The sequence below is a fragment of the Pholis gunnellus genome (assembly GCF_910591455.1).
Source record: "Pholis gunnellus genome assembly, chromosome: 3".
Taxonomy (NCBI): domain Eukaryota; kingdom Metazoa; phylum Chordata; class Actinopteri; order Perciformes; family Pholidae; genus Pholis; species Pholis gunnellus.
This window is the reverse complement of record NC_136529.1, coordinates 2,868,457-2,883,657: the sequence shown is the minus strand read 5'-3', so window position 1 is coordinate 2,883,657 and position 15,201 is coordinate 2,868,457. Positions and strand designations below refer to the sequence as shown.

Below are 15,201 nucleotides of genomic sequence, written 5' to 3'. Positions count from 1 at the left end.
ATAGTGTCTGTTCAAAATAAGCTCCCACCTTCAAAGGAAGTTAGGTTTATTTACCAAAACCACTCGGTCAGTTTTAGGAAAAGAGCATGGTTGACTAAAGACTCACCTCACTACCGAGTGATGAGACTGATGACTAGCAACTGACGTGACTTTTAGTTTCACACAGGACATGATCAGAGGTCTGTGTTTAATTAAATCACAACAGTTAGCCTCACTGTTTCACACATGTTCCTTCATCACCATGAACACACACACACTGTAGTTTATTTTGCCCAAAACCCACATACACTCCTGCTGAAACAAATACTCACTGCAGCAGTAAATGTGTATTAATCCACTGCTGAAAATACTCCCCACTTATCCCATAATTGCTCGTATGATATCAGACAGAGTTGCCAACTTGTTGCACTTCGTTTGAACTCAGATTTAAAGGTCTGAACCCAGGCGTTGTTTCACTATAGTGATTCAATCTAACGAAGTACATTCCCTGAGGTAGCCTGCTGTGATTATAGCTCGGCTGCTTGTGTGCACAACAGCACCCTCACATTGTGATGCTCTTTTTTTTCTGGCTAATTCGTATTCATGAATGTGAACTAATACTGCCAATGATTGCTTTTATGTCTCCCAGCAACGTTGTCTTTATTATTACATTATTAAATAGCAATTGTGGTCTCCTGCTTGTGTGTTGTGAGAAAGGCCAGTGACAATGTGGTTATAAACTGCCATTATATTTGCCATGTTAGGTGCACTTGTTCTCATTTCCAGTTCTAAATAACCGACTCTCAGTCTAACGCTCTCTCTGCTCGTGTTGCATGTCTGCACATCTAAGATATGAACTGCAGCTCAAAAATCTCACAAAACTGTCCCTTTAATTCCTTTGAGAGTGTCCAACAACAATCATTGGAGCGTAAATGGTAAAGTACCCCACTTTATTGCACAAGGGACAAGACACACAGTCACACACCATTATTGTACACTGTTTGCAGCTGACATTTGGCCACTTAAAGCCTTTCAGAGTTTACACATGTCAGGGTTAGTCTCCGGTCTTTGTTCACTTGGGGTGCGGCGCTCGGCCCCAGCCGGCCCTCTCTCTGGTGTGGAGCCTGAAGTGGGTGTTGAGGTGCGCCGACTGGTTGAAGCATTTCCCGCAGACATGGCAGCGGAAGGGCTTCTCCCCCGTGTGGATCCGGTGGTGCCTCTTGAGCATGCTGACCGTGGTGAAGCTCTTGCGGCACACCGCGCAGCTGTACGGCTTCTCCTTGGTGTGCCAGCGCATATGGACCTCCAGCTGGCAGGCGAAGCTGAAGCCTTTCCCGCAGTCCTTGCAGCTGTGCCACCTCTGGATGCTCTGGCTCTGGTGAGAGGAGCGAGAGGGTGGCGGCTTCAGGGATCTGACGTTCTTGATCTGCAGTATGTGTGCGCTCTGTTTGCCGTTTGAGCGCAGGAACCCTCTTGCCTGCTGGTCCGTTCTCGGCGCCCTGTGACTCTTTGCAGCGCCGGCTCGAGAATCGCCCTGAGCCGCTCTGCAGTTTGAATGAACAGTCACGGAGGGCGGCGAGCTGTCGGCCTCCCCATCGCTCTCTGCCTTCACCTCCTGGGATGTGAGTGGAGCTGGGGACACGCTCTCTCTGCCGCACACTGTTGGTGCTGGCGGAGGATGTGACCTCTGCGGTGGCTCAACGCGACTACAGCTTCCTTCCTCCGAGTCGCTCGCTTCTTGTGAACACTTCGTCGGACACTTTTTGAGGTTTGGCTCTTCTTTGATTTGCGGCAGCAGCTCCACGCCGATTCTACACTCTGACTCCCGGGGCTGAGCGTCCTCTTGGGGCTGGACAGAGTGAGGCTCTGAAAGAAACAGGAAACACCTTCAGTCATGCTGGCTGTGTTTGCATGAGCTTACCGTGTTGCTGTGATCTTTGCAGGGAGGACCAAAGATAAACTGCTCTCATCTTCTAGCATGCTGGGAAAAAAAGGCTCCTCTTTGTTTTCTCTTTCTTTCAACCAAACTCCATTCAAAAAGGGTATGATTTACATTTAGTTTCATATTTATTCTCATTATTATCAACCCACGATTATTTTCGTTGCCAGTGTTTTGGTACACTTTGTAAAAAGAAAAAAAATAAGTTTAATGAAATCTTAAGTAAAGAGGTAAAAATGAAACACCAAAGTATGGTTTACATTTTATGCTACCGTGTCATTTGCAAGTGTTGATTTATTTTATTCCTGCAGATTGAACCTTGAAATCATACAGGCTATTAGACTGTAGGACACAACTTTAAATGATCATATTATTGATAGGTTGTCCTGCTAAATGTAGCACACATATGTCTATGTTCTGATATTGAGCTCCTTTTCTTCAATGACTACTTTCAATAACTAACAAGTTTATTTGTACTTAATCCCACACACACACACACACCGCCACAAACGCACGGAGCAGGAAATTAAATGAACACCTGCCAAATACAGGGGACGGCAGGTGAACACTTGAGGTCGGCAGGCGGGTTTTCCTTACATTAAGAAATATTAGTTTGAAAAAAATAGTTATACTATGCTCAGGGATTAAGGTTATATGATATATTCCACCTTTCTACTGTCTGGTGCAACGGACTCCGTGTTTACAGTTATCTACATAGTTTCAGAAGCGGAGGACAAACCTTCAAACTCATGATGGTTACAGACTCATCTGAGTCAAGACTCACTGAAATGTGGGCTAGTTTTAGTCAGGGAGGGGTTAGATAGGAAGCGTTAGATGTTGTGGGGAGGGGGAGACGACGAGACCATCATGATATGCTGTTGTGCTCGCAGTCAAGGATTCAAGGATCATTTACTGTCATTATGCAACACGGGGGTGTTTCATCCTGTTTCCGGTGTGTTTGTGTACATCTTTACCTGCAGAACACTACGTGGAGAGTTTGTTTTGTACTGTAATGTGTGTTTGAGAAGAAAAAAAGATACAAACTATATGCAACTACAAAAAAGGAAGATTTGGACAAAAGCAATGTAGTGGCAGGTAGAAATGCTCAGTGACCTGCCACATTTCAGGCCCTGCTCATCTGCAGCTTTTCATGGCATTTGTTGACAATAGGGAGCTATAGCATGAGAATGGTGTGGAATCATCTGGTGTGACAGATGTTCACTTTCACAGACTACTCAGTGAATCAGGGTCTGACCTCAGTGTTTTAACATCAGCTAGCTCTCTCTTCAGTTCTCAGTCGTTCTCTTCCATTTTCCTGTTTGTTAATGAGAGCAAAGGCCCACCATTCCTCCAACATGTCCTGGACATATAAAACTACAGCAATACAACTACTTAAGTTAAGGAGACAGAAGTACTTGGATAGGTTAGTTTTAAAGAACATGTGAAAATATGGGTGCAAATGGCATCTGCCAAATAAATACACCAATATCACAGCATTATATTTGCATTAATAGTTGACATGATTTGCTATAACATTCAGTCCGAAGTCATCCTTTGGTTTTCAAAACATTCGCGTTGAAAGTATTTCAAATTCCAACATTTAAACAGTTTTTAATTTGTAAACCCCATTATCTTATTTCAATGTCTCACAATACACTCAAAGCAGCATATTCTCACTGTTTACGACATGAGAGCATCAGAGCCACTGTACCCACCGCGAGCTGTTCGTAGTACGTGTAGTACTCTTATTGCTCAGTTTCTCCTATTGTAGAGAGTTTCCATTCAACACAAAATAGACACGATGTAATAATAATGTATGACACATGCTGAGCGAGGAGTATGAACACACAACTACAGCGATGAGTTAGAACGGACATATTGGGAGAGGGATTTGGCGTGACATCCAGCACTCAGTGACCAGAGCAGGTCGGTGACGGTCAGCTGGTCCTCACCTGGCTGCAGCAGGAGCCGCTGGACGGCTACGTTGAGGAGCCGCTTGAGCCGCTCGTTCTCCTCCTTGGAGCGCAGGATCTCGCTCTGGTACTCCGCCACCGTGTTCTTCACGGCGCGGAAAATCTCCTCGGCGGCCGCGGTCAGCCTGTCGTTGAGAAACGCGTTGAGCAGCTCCAGTTTGGTCATGTTTTCTGATGCTGTGTCCGGGAGGCGGAACGTCCTTCTGTTTACATCCACTGACCCGGAAGTAGAAGCGTATACCGGCCTCTGCGTCATGTTCAGAGCATGGGGGGGGCTGTACCGCCACCTGCTGGACAGGAAACCTGCAGCAGGTCACTGCAGGTTCAAAGATCCAGGCATCCCGGTACCGACAAGATCCCGGTTATACTTGTGCTTTTCACAAATGAGGGGGTGTTCATTTAGAAGCCATACATCAGGCCTACGTGTGGAGCAACTGTTTCAGACGGCCAGTCGTCCCTCTAATCATGTCTTTGAGGCCTTCATCTAGTTGCCTAAACTGAGAGACAGCAAGTGCGACTACTGACAGTGGCAAGCGTCAGTCAGGCGTCAGTCAGGTGTCAGGACTGTGGCACGTCCCTGTGGCACGTCCCTGTGGCACGTCCCTGTGGTCCGTCCCTGACACCTGACTGACGCTTGCCACAGACTAGCTACTGCGGTGCCAGTGCCACAAGGAGGATCTTGGCCTTGCTGTCTAAACTATCAAATTGATTATACATAATGTATATTGTTACAAACCTGGTCGATGCACGTGACAGGAGGGGAGACAAGTTAAAGTGCCAATGCAATGCATTATTTGAAGTAAACACAGTACAACATTACTGCTGACAAACGAGCACGGGGTGTGGAGAGTCATGCACCAGGAGTGAGTGGAATGTTTGGATGAGTGAGGAACGTGCAAGTGTTTGAAAAGGCAAAATGTTCACCCAGACCAAAGACTTTGACGGTGTGGATCCTAGATCAGAGGAAGAGAGAGATGATGAAAAGGGGCTGATGTTTGTTGTCTCTGTGGAGGCCAGATGGAGAAATAACACCCCTCCTGACTGCAGGCTCCTGCTGAGTTAGTCCAGTGCACAAAGAGAGTGGTTGTAACCGTCTATTACTAAATAAAGTAAATGAAAAATGTGTTTCATGAACTAACCAGAAAGAGACTCATTGATGGACAGAGAACCTGGGGCCAGGTAGTGATATTTCTGCATAGGAGTGCTGCTTTGTGTCTGGGGATGCCTGAAAGCTGTGTAGTTAGTCTGCTTTGTGCAGTGCATTGTACTTTAATGAGAACTTGGAAAGTGACAGCATGCATTCACAATACACATATATAGGGACATTCTGTCACTGTTCTTTGAAATCCGTTTCTTAACAGAATAATCAGTCATGTGCTATATTCCATTGTTATCTCCTAGTCACCCTATTTCCCTACTAAGGGCTTCCACATTTCTCTGAAATGTGGAACTAAACTGATGTTCAATTAAGCCTTAATTTGTCTGGAAGCTTTTCAACAGTGACTTCTTTTCTTTTCCCTCTGGAATAACCATTCTTTTCAAGAATGCAGTTAATCATTTAGAGGACTCTCCTGCTGACTCACCAACAGCTAGAGTTCTGTTTTGACTTCCTGTGGATGCTTATGATCAGAACAAACTAGCCCAGGTGTCAGTTTTGTGTTATTTTTTTTACTGGAACTTTCTTTCATGGATTTACTGGAAATACCCCCCCTCAAATAAATGCTTACTACAGTTGCCAGTTCATGAAGTACCCCTCACTGAAGCTACAGTAATGAACATTGGCCCTGCAATAAACCCTCCTTTATGAAGGTTACAACACTCAGTTTTCAAAGGGGGGGAAGGGGGGGGGGGAAATCAACTTTGTGGAGGATGCAGTTTGAATTGTACAGCATTGTACAAAGAGGTGTTCTAATATTTGGTCACACCCATGTCGTTTACAATCTCATCTAATTCACATACCATTACCTCATGTTCTATGTGGAATTAAACAGATACACACTGACTGTGATGTGTGATGAAGACACCAGTTACACATTTCTTTTGCTAATCGACTATCACCACCTGATGTTGATCCCTAACCTGGAACAAAGTATGGGCAGAACACTACAAATCAGCAGTCATTGATCCAGCTGGTCATTAAAAGCACTTTTTATTACACAGTAATATGTACAAGTGACTTTGAGAGAAAAGGTCAGGGCAGAGTCAACACGTATTAAGTCCAAAAAATGAGTTGATCTTTTCTCAGATCACATTCATAAAGCAAAGCTAACACAAAAGAGAAGAAGATAACCAAAGACAGCGTTGAGTTCAAACAGTGTTAGGAACATACAAACACAAACGGTACCTGAGGTGTTCATCAACAAAGCCCAGAGAGCACGCACACATTTAGCCCAGACTAGTTCAAAGGATACCCACTCAATAAAAGAACTGGTTAAAAAGATTAAATAAACATTTACATTTCAGTCAAACATTATAAAAACAGTAAAGAACAGCCACTGGCAGAAGGTGCTCTCCATGAGGTCTGAGCCCCATCCAGCTGATGAACAGAACATGACTGATCACCCCCTCAGGCTGACCACAGCTTTGCTGACCGAGTCATTAACTTAAAAGTGATACGTTTAACGGTCATAATCTGGGAACTAGCTGGGCACCAGCAGTGTTAACCCAGCACAGATATAAAAAACAAAAACACTAGTAGTGGGGGGGCACAGCAGGATTCATTATTTCTGTTCTCAGTTTGCTCTTCCCTTTGCATACACAGTATACAGATAAAACCACACATTCAGCAAGATTTAACATCTTCAAGAGAACTCCTGCTAAAGTGATGACGCTCTCAACATCTCCCAGCACCAAAGCTCGTTTTCCACTTTCTCTTTTCAAGACCTGAAAAGTTTGAAAATGATCATGAACAGACATGATCAAATGATAATCTAAGCCCTGCAGAAGGACTGTCAGGGTGAGCAGATGATCACAGGAAATAAAAAAGGAGAGAATATGTCTGAAAGGGAAAGTAATACAAATATAAACCGAAAGCTTAAAATAAATTGAACCTTTAGGAACATTTTTCGTTTTTTTTTCTCAAATGCTGCATAGTGGTTGATGGTCTTCACTTATGTGAACAAGACATGGTTGTGGGCGGGGAGTAGATGGGACCCTCAGCTGTCAATCATCTCGGACAGTTCCTGCAGCAAGTCGTCCTCTCCGATGCCAGGATCCACGTCTTCCTCAAGGTGGTCCTCGGTGAACTCGTTGATAAGCTCCTCAAAGTCGTCCATGGCCGAGGTGGAGGCAGCAGCGCTGGAGGTGGAGGCGGAGCGGGAGGCGGCTACGCTCAGTCTGCGGGACTTGGGCTGGGTGGGGGTCTTCAGGACCGGGCTGAGAGGTACAGAGAGGCGGGTTATTCATTTAGTGAGCGACAATGCTGCCTTCATGTTAGATGGAAAAAAAAACGTCCACACATTTTCACTGGGATTGTCTAATTCTTCTACATACACTTGAAAAATGGCCACGGATTTTTACAATATTTTTAGAACCGTAAAAATACACCTTTGGAAGTAGAGAGCAATGGACACATGTGAAGTTTTGTGGGAACGTTTTTTTGTCGTCTAATGATGGCAGGAAACACTGATGTATCAGACTTTTTTGTTTATTAAATCTAGACTTTTTTTGGCAGGAGGACTGTTAGGAGTTGTTTCTCTTCATCAGATTGTTACCCTCTTCACTTGAGGGGAGATTTCATGTTAAAACTCTCTGTGGACCTTTACCTTTGGGGGACTGTACAGGCCTCACTGGCAGCAGCGACTATGACGGTCTGCTTGGTGTCTTGGCTCAGACTCTGTTTGAAGACGGGGACGGTCTGGAGGTCCTCTCCTAGCGGGCTGGAGCCGGAGTCCAACAGGGTGCCGGGACTTCGGGGAACAGTAGAACTCAGCTGAGCCTCTGCATTAGAGGACGGGAACTCCTGACAATGGAAGACAAGTGACTAGAGGTCAGTAACGGGGCTAGATGGCTTAGATTTAGATTATTCTTTAAATGTAAGATTAGATGACAATCCAATTATCTGTTGGCAGAATAAAAAAAAAGGGAAAACTTTAATTAAAGACCAACTGTGTAAATGGTTGGAAAGACAAAACATGTCAATGAGTTACAGACAGGGTGAGTAGAAATGTGTAAATAAAAAGTAATCAATACCAAAAAACTACAACACCACACAGGCATGATACATACTTCCACAAAGTATTAGAAATAAATAGTCAAAATAAGGTACATTTACAAAAAGTAGGGAATATAAAAGCAGATATGAAATGTGACATTAAATTGATTTCAGATACATTTGAAAAGGTCTTGGCACACGCTCCAGACGGGCCGATAAGGAACACAGCGAGCCAGCCTACCTGTCTGTCTCGGCACTCTGGCTCCTCCAGCACTGTGGAGGTGCTGTTCAGAGGTTTGACAGCAGCGACAGCAGACCGCTCTGCTCCCCTCCTCTTCTGACCCGGCTTCAGCTGCACTGCAGGCTTCACCACAGACGGCCTCACGTTCAGCTTGGGCCTCACTGAAAAGGAGGCACAGTCTGAGTGATGAATATAGAGCTCTGTGAAACAGGTCCAAATCTACGGTGGGTCAAACAGAAACATGGGTATGCATGACAGTTAATGGTGCAATACCTTTGGTGTCTGCAGTGTGTTCTGGGGATGTCTTCTGATTATTGTTCTGAATGGCTGGTGACAGTGCAGCAGAACTCCTTGTGTTTTTGTCTGGGACCTCCCTGGAGCGGCTGGGGCTCTGTGAGTCGGACTCTGTCTCCAGTGGAGAAGAGCTCTGCTTCACAGGGACTGAGGGGGCAGCTTTGACGGCAGCCCCTCTAGCAACACGAGTGCTGTTCAGAGGGGAAGCAGCCTTGGATCTGAGGGGGATTGGTTTACCAACGGGGAGCTTTTGGGTGGAGAGGGTAGAGTCAAGGGCCACAGTGGTGGAGGAAGGTGATGAGGAGCCTGGGCTTGTCAGACTGACTCTGGCAGGAACCTTCCTCTTCAGGGTTCCTTCATCGGTGTGTTTCTGAGTAGACTCTGCTTCTGCCGAGTCTCTGGCCTGCTCCTCCATTTCCTGCCTGCGGAGGCGTTTCTCCCGCATGATCTCTTCAAAGGTCTTGACCTTGACGTTGTTCCTGGTGGCAGCAATGGTCTAGAAAAGATACATGAATATTACCATCAGGTGGAGTCAACAGAATAACAAGCTAACCACAGGCAATACTGCAGCGTCAGTTACCTCAGGAGCAGCAGGAGTCTTCACTGAATTCTCTGGCACTTCAGCACTCTTCTCTGTTGTGACGTTGCCTGCTGAATGCAACATCAATTTCACGTTAGAAATTCAAAAACATGGCATTTATATGCTAATTAAGAATGCTATTCAACCTGAAAGACACGTGTCAACACACAGGGAACAAAAGCATAAGAGTGAGCGCTGTCTTACTTTGGGAATTCAGTTTCTTGATGCGCAGCAGGCGAGGCTTCTTAGCATCGTTCTCCTCAGTATCTGAGCTCTTCTTGATTTCAGCCTCCGGGGTCTGTCGAGCCTGGATCTTCCCTGCCTTCTCCCTGCGGATCTCCTCCAGAGTCTTTACTCTAACCTGCCCCACGTTTGTAGCCTCGGGATCAGGACCCGCTGTGTTAGACTCCCCCCGGCTCTTCTTAGGGTCGGGATCCTGTTCCTCCTGCCTTTTCTTCTTGGCACGAAGGACCTCCGAGCTGGCCTTAACGTGGCTAACGGCGTCGTCTCTGATGGTGACGGCTCGCTTGACCCCCTTGGTGGTTTTGGTTCTGTTGATTTCTGGAGCCACGGCTGAAGGGTTTTCTTTTTGGCTGTGGGACTGAGACTTTGCGGTCTTCTCCTGTCTGATCTGCTCCAGTGTTTTGATGCGAATCTGCTCAGGAGCTCTCTTTGGCTCCCTGTCGGTCTCAGCTGATGGGGGAGGACAACAATAAACAATCTTTTAGTCAACATGCACGAGTAACGTCTTTCCAGAAGAAATAATGGACAATGTCAGCCACTCATACATACCTGGTTGAGTGGGAGCAACATACACAGCTAACCCAAGTCTGTCCTTAACAGGCTTCAGAGCTGGAAGAGAGAAAAAGGTTTTAATAGATACAATTTATTATTCTCAACTTTCTAATTATGAGCTCTAACCTGAACTCTTGCATTTTGACTGCAGAAAGGTCCAAGTTCTGGACACGTATTACTTGAAAAGTCAAAATAAAGAATTCACCAGGAACTTGTTGGTAGAAGCTGCAGTTTGATGTGTTGATGTGTCCTGACACTCACCTTTCTGAGGGGGCAGGAATGGCTCTTCCTCATCCACAACACTGCCCAGACGCCCAGCCAGACCCCTTCTTAGTGGGACCCCGTCTCCAAACTTCAAATCTACAGCGAGGACAAGTCATGAGCTGTGCAATCATTACGAGCACCGGCATTCAATTTGTCAAGACGGTGGAACAAGAGTGCAAATTTACCATTGTTGGGCATCTTCCTTCCAAGTCTTTCAGCCAAACGGCCTCTTGTTCTCACAGTGTCTTCAAAGATGAGTGGGCCTACAATAACAAGGTAATCATGATTCTATTTCTCTTTAGGACCATAAGTAACAGTTACTGTCCTATCAGTTCAACATTAACATTATTCTTTAGTTATCATGAGGGGAATATCCAGATCTTTCATCTCATCATCAGCCAAGTGAGATGCTGCTTCAAAGCCACCATGAGCAGTACACTGCAGTGCTTAAGGCCTGAAATGAAGCTGGCATCAAGGTCACCTGGAGCCCAGGTACTGATTTTTTTTAAAAACGTATCATACATAAAACGTTTATGCTGGCAGTATCAATGTGAGCAAATTCATCAACGAAATAAATTCCTCAAAATCATTTTCAACAAAAACCTCTAACATGAAATGAGTAAATCTAGGAGACAGAATGACTCAGGAGTTGTATATCCAACTCCTCGCAATTCTGACAATCTCAAAAATTCCATTTTTTTACCGTCTCCCGTCTCGTAGAAGGTTGATCCAAACAATGACTGGCTGTTTTCTTTCTCTCCGTTGGCCGAGGTATCAGGACTCTGGATGGGGTAACCAGCTCTCTTCATGCTGGCCTTCAGGGCCTTCCTCAGCCGAATCTCCTCCAGGGTGCTCACTCCAAAGCTCAGTGAGTCTGTCCACACGCAACATAGCCCATCAAAAACACTATCTAACCATAAGGGTCACACAGGACCTACGAGCTGTATAATCACCAATCATGTGTGTGAGCGCAGTCTCACCTGATTTGGGTAGTTTCCTAGGAGAAGGGCCAACCTTCCCGTCTTCTCCCTCCTCTGAGAACTGGTCTGGAAACATAAGACATGCGATTGGTAAAGACCACAGGGAATATCTGTCTCTAAATGAGGACTAGGCGAGACAAAGAAGCCATTTTGGGATCAAATCCAGCTCACCATCTTCATCCTCGTCATCGTCTGCTGGATTAATCACCACTGGTGGGTGGGTGGGGCTCGGTACTGGCTCCTGAGTTTCTGTCTTGATGACGCCTCTGAGCTGTGGATTGGCTGCAGTGGGGAGGGGGGCAGCGGGCAGGGGGGCTGGTTCCTCGTGTGGCTGCTCCTCAGTTTTGCTTACACCTGAGAGAATTATATTGATTATCATACTGTTTTTTTACAGGTGGATTTTAAATGATCATAAACTCTCTACATTTTAATTCTTAGTGTGTTGCTAAAGAAAAGTCCCCTCACTTTTATCAGGGGGGACAAACATGCCATCGATGCAGCGGGGCCGTTCGTGGAAGAAGGCACAGTGAGGCTTCTGGCAGCCGGCTGGCTGGTTCTCCCAATAACAACAGATCTCCTTTCGGTTTTTCTGTGTGATGAAAGAGATAAACACGTTAAAGCATGGAGGAGATGAGCTGATCACATCTTGATTGGATCTGTGTCCATTAGGTTACACCTATACATCCTGCAGCACAATTCATACAAAGTCAAAACAAAAGATCTATCAGTTGAATCACTTCTTCACTGATCGTGTTCTTTTTGTAAGTCTGTGACCGTTGCTCTATAATCTCTGATAACATGGAGGAGGAGCAGTATTTCAATGCATTGCAGATTTTAGTCATCTACAGGGGAAAGGAGCTCGACGTGAATAGAATAAAACATCTATTTCTCTTTTAGATAACAACTGTTTATGGAAGTTAATTATCACAAAAGTCTTTAATTGACTGTGTTCATTGTAATGCATACTGACAGGCTTGCAGGTTGATTGCCTTTACAGTACATGAAGTGTTCCTCCAACAGGCCCAGGCCCACGGGAGGTTAACACACACAGCCTTGAGTGGGCAAAGCTTTCTTCGGTTTAGACATAATATTCAAACAATGCATACCGTGATCTCCATGTGGCGAAACTTGCAGACGGTGCGGAAGCAGCGTCCCTCCTGCCAGAGGTTGCAGACGATCTCACTTCCCATTGCGGCCTCACAGTGTCTGAATGGGCAGCTGTCTCCCTGCACGGGAATAGAAACACAGTAAGACCCTGCTATTCCTTCTGGCCACCAGTCACTGTACGACTGGTTAAACTATGTGTGAATACATGAGCTTTGTGCTCAGACATTGCTTACTTTAGTGCAGGTGGAATAGTAGAAGAAGTAGCAGTCGTCTCCATGGTTGGTCATAGTAATGCTGGTCTGCGTCTTGAGTCGCGGAGGTGATTAGGTTACGACCTTTAACCCAGCAGCTGGTTCTCTTCAGGGCAAACAGGACAAAGCACAGCAACGCATCACAAATCAATTCACTACGAGTTCTAGAACACATCTGCACACGCAAAACTAATACCAAAGAAGATTACATATAGTTAGTTTGTTTTCACACAAAATAGAATGACTCGCTTCAACGTGTACATTTGGGATTCTTACTGGAATAAAGTGCAATATCATCACTACTAAAACTTTAGGTTTCACATGGCCCGTTGGGTTTTTAACTTTGTCTTGTAGTTCTCTCATAAAGATTGTGAACATTTCTGTGCTTTGAATGCAACCATTAATGAACAATGTGTATGTAAAAACAAGGGAGGGGGTAAGAGAAGTGGATGTTCAATAAAATAGACCGTATGCTAAATTTGAACCAGATAGGGAAACTTTTCACTAATATGATCTGTTCTTTAACAAGTAGCTACATATGTGGAGAAGCAAAAGTACCAGTGCAGGGATTGAAATTTAAATAATTGTATTGAACAACTTTAAGAGTGTTTCTTCAGGGAGAGCCCTTGATTTAAGTATGCTCTGTTGCAAAGAGTAAAATATCTTTACTTAGGACTAATTCATGGAGACAAAAAGAAATGATGTATGAGATGAGATGGAAATAAAAAATAAAACAGATGACGCAAATCATTTTGTGATCTGTTGACCAATCAATTATGTTTTCCTGGGAATTAAATGCAGATTCTAAGTAATTCCAATCAAGATGACCAGTAAGCATTCGCACATGTATTTTTGAGCCCTAAATAAAATGGAATGTATACAAATAATCCAATGTTGATTTTGTTCTTACTACTGTGCCACGTTTTACCTGAGGTGGCTGAGAAGTTGTCTCCCTCTTGAGCGCAGTGCTGGTAGGGTATCTCCGTGGTGGTATGGAGTCCTGAAGGAACACTTGATCCGTGAGATAAGAGGAAAAGAGGGGTGGGTCGCCCAGAGACACTTGTCTTCCTACGACATCCCGTTTCTCAGACTCTCTGAGACATCTCCGCCAGACTGCTAAACATTACTGATGGTGAATGCAAGAGTCCTTTGGAGATTTTTTTTTTTATTTTTTTTTTATTAATTGGTGAGACTAAAGAAAGAAATATGAGGGGAGGGGGGGGGGGCATTAACAGCCAGAAAAGCCCACAAAAAATGGATCCAAAAAATGCTCAAATTGATGTGGCAAAAAGTGGATGGAAGGTAGGTGGAAAAACAATCCTCGGCTTCTTCTGTGGGCTTGCTGAATTTTGCACACCTGGTAACATTTGGGTGAAGGCAGTAGAAAAAAAAATGTGGGCAGGATATTCAAGCCTCTAGAGATTTTCAGCCAATGCTGAAAAGAGAAAAAAAATCTTCTGCCACTGTATTCTCATGAGGGGCAAGCTATCCATATCCAGGGATCCCCACAAAGTGGATGCTTTTAAACCTACAAATCAATCAAAAACACTCCCCAGGGAACTGAAAAGGTGTTATTAAGAGACAGACAGTTGTGCACAAATACATAGGAGACAGTTGGACATTTCCACACAGAGGTACAGTATAGTGAGACAGATATGCTCTCAATCATGACTTCTGAGTGATCTATAGAGTTTAGTGCTAACAGGGGTCCAGGTCAGCGGACAGACTCATTGACTTTACACTATCTACCCATGGTTCTATATTTTAAGTAACTAATAAAGAATATGTCATAACTAACGTTTGGGAGTCTAGACCTGTGTTGTCTATCTGTCCTTAACATGGAGGCCTTAGTTCGACACTGACGATCAGCCTCAAGTACAACTCTGGCTTCCATCTTAAGGAACAGGAAAACTGCACTCTACAGACACAAAATAGCACTTCCCCTGAAATAAAGAAAGATTCACAAAAAGTACTAACGTTACTAACTTGCTTAATAAGTAACGTTACAACAAATACGTCTCCTGGAGCCACAACCACGAAGTTGTTAATCTAACGTTTAACGTTAACTAGAACCATCAAAAACATACGTGACAGGTCACCTTCAGTGTTGGCTCAAGATATGTGTAGTCAAAGCTTAAAACCCAAGACAGCCAAGAAAAGATCAGATACTTACTGTTGAATAATAACAAGTAGACCAAAATTAGCACGAGCGATTCCCTGCAGTGTTGGAAAGACACTACCGCTACTGAATGGAGATCGGCGAATATTAGATAACGTTGGAGAGATAAATAGATGAAATAATGTTAGCAACACAAACAATAGCGTGACTCTGGATTTGATTGCCAACCTGGCTAATACTTAATATATTGTGCTCATTTAGTTTAGGGTTATTTTAGCTTACGCTAACGTTACATAGCAGAGGCCTACCTAAACCACCAATTCATCGCAACCTTATTGTTAGCGTTAAGTTAACGTTAGCTAACGCGAGCAGGATTATTAACACTACAATGTAACAACTAGAGATATTGTGTAAACAAAATACGCGGTGTTAATTACCAGTTTCAGTTTAAAAAAAACATGTAAAAGTTGTATAATGTAGGAAAGATCCCGTCCCGGTTCGTTGACTGCCGCAGACACACGACGAG

General features: G+C 44.4%; 2 protein-coding genes across 4 annotated transcripts; both read right to left on the bottom strand.

The window, feature by feature from the left end:
• Nucleotides 1–930: 930 nt before the first annotated feature.
• LOC306715794 (uncharacterized protein) lies at nucleotides 931–4,147 on the bottom strand (the record flags this gene model as incomplete). The annotated part of the gene is made up of 2 exons (XM_079186270.1): nucleotides 931–1,845; nucleotides 3,871–4,147. The coding sequence occupies 2 exons, from the start codon at nucleotides 4,145–4,147 to the stop codon at nucleotides 1,052–1,054; spliced, it is 1,071 nt and encodes a 356-aa protein (XP_079042396.1). The 3' UTR covers nucleotides 931–1,051.
• Nucleotides 4,148–6,028: 1,881 nt separating this feature from the next.
• zc3h11a (zinc finger CCCH-type containing 11A) lies at nucleotides 6,029–15,201 on the bottom strand. Of its 3 annotated transcripts, XM_079186573.1 has the most exons (18): nucleotides 15,113–15,179; nucleotides 14,730–14,801; nucleotides 13,485–13,556; nucleotides 12,539–12,662; nucleotides 12,305–12,424; nucleotides 11,664–11,787; nucleotides 11,370–11,552; nucleotides 11,199–11,264; nucleotides 10,922–11,092; nucleotides 10,404–10,481; nucleotides 10,216–10,314; nucleotides 9,952–10,011; nucleotides 9,364–9,852; nucleotides 9,160–9,230; nucleotides 8,559–9,075; nucleotides 8,286–8,446; nucleotides 7,656–7,852; nucleotides 6,029–7,266 (listed from the first exon to the last, which is right to left on the bottom strand). In XM_079186573.1, the coding sequence occupies exons 4-18, from the start codon at nucleotides 12,590–12,592 to the stop codon at nucleotides 7,047–7,049; spliced, it is 2,610 nt and encodes an 869-aa protein (XP_079042699.1). In that variant the 5' UTR covers nucleotides 12,593–12,662; nucleotides 13,485–13,556; nucleotides 14,730–14,801; nucleotides 15,113–15,179; the 3' UTR covers nucleotides 6,029–7,046. The 3 variants fall into 3 exon arrangements, with proteins under 3 accessions (XP_079042699.1, XP_079042700.1, XP_079042701.1); XM_079186574.1 differs by lacking the exon at nucleotides 14,730–14,801 and having other exon boundaries at nucleotides 15,113–15,201; XM_079186575.1 differs by having other exon boundaries at nucleotides 9,160–9,227; nucleotides 13,485–15,198.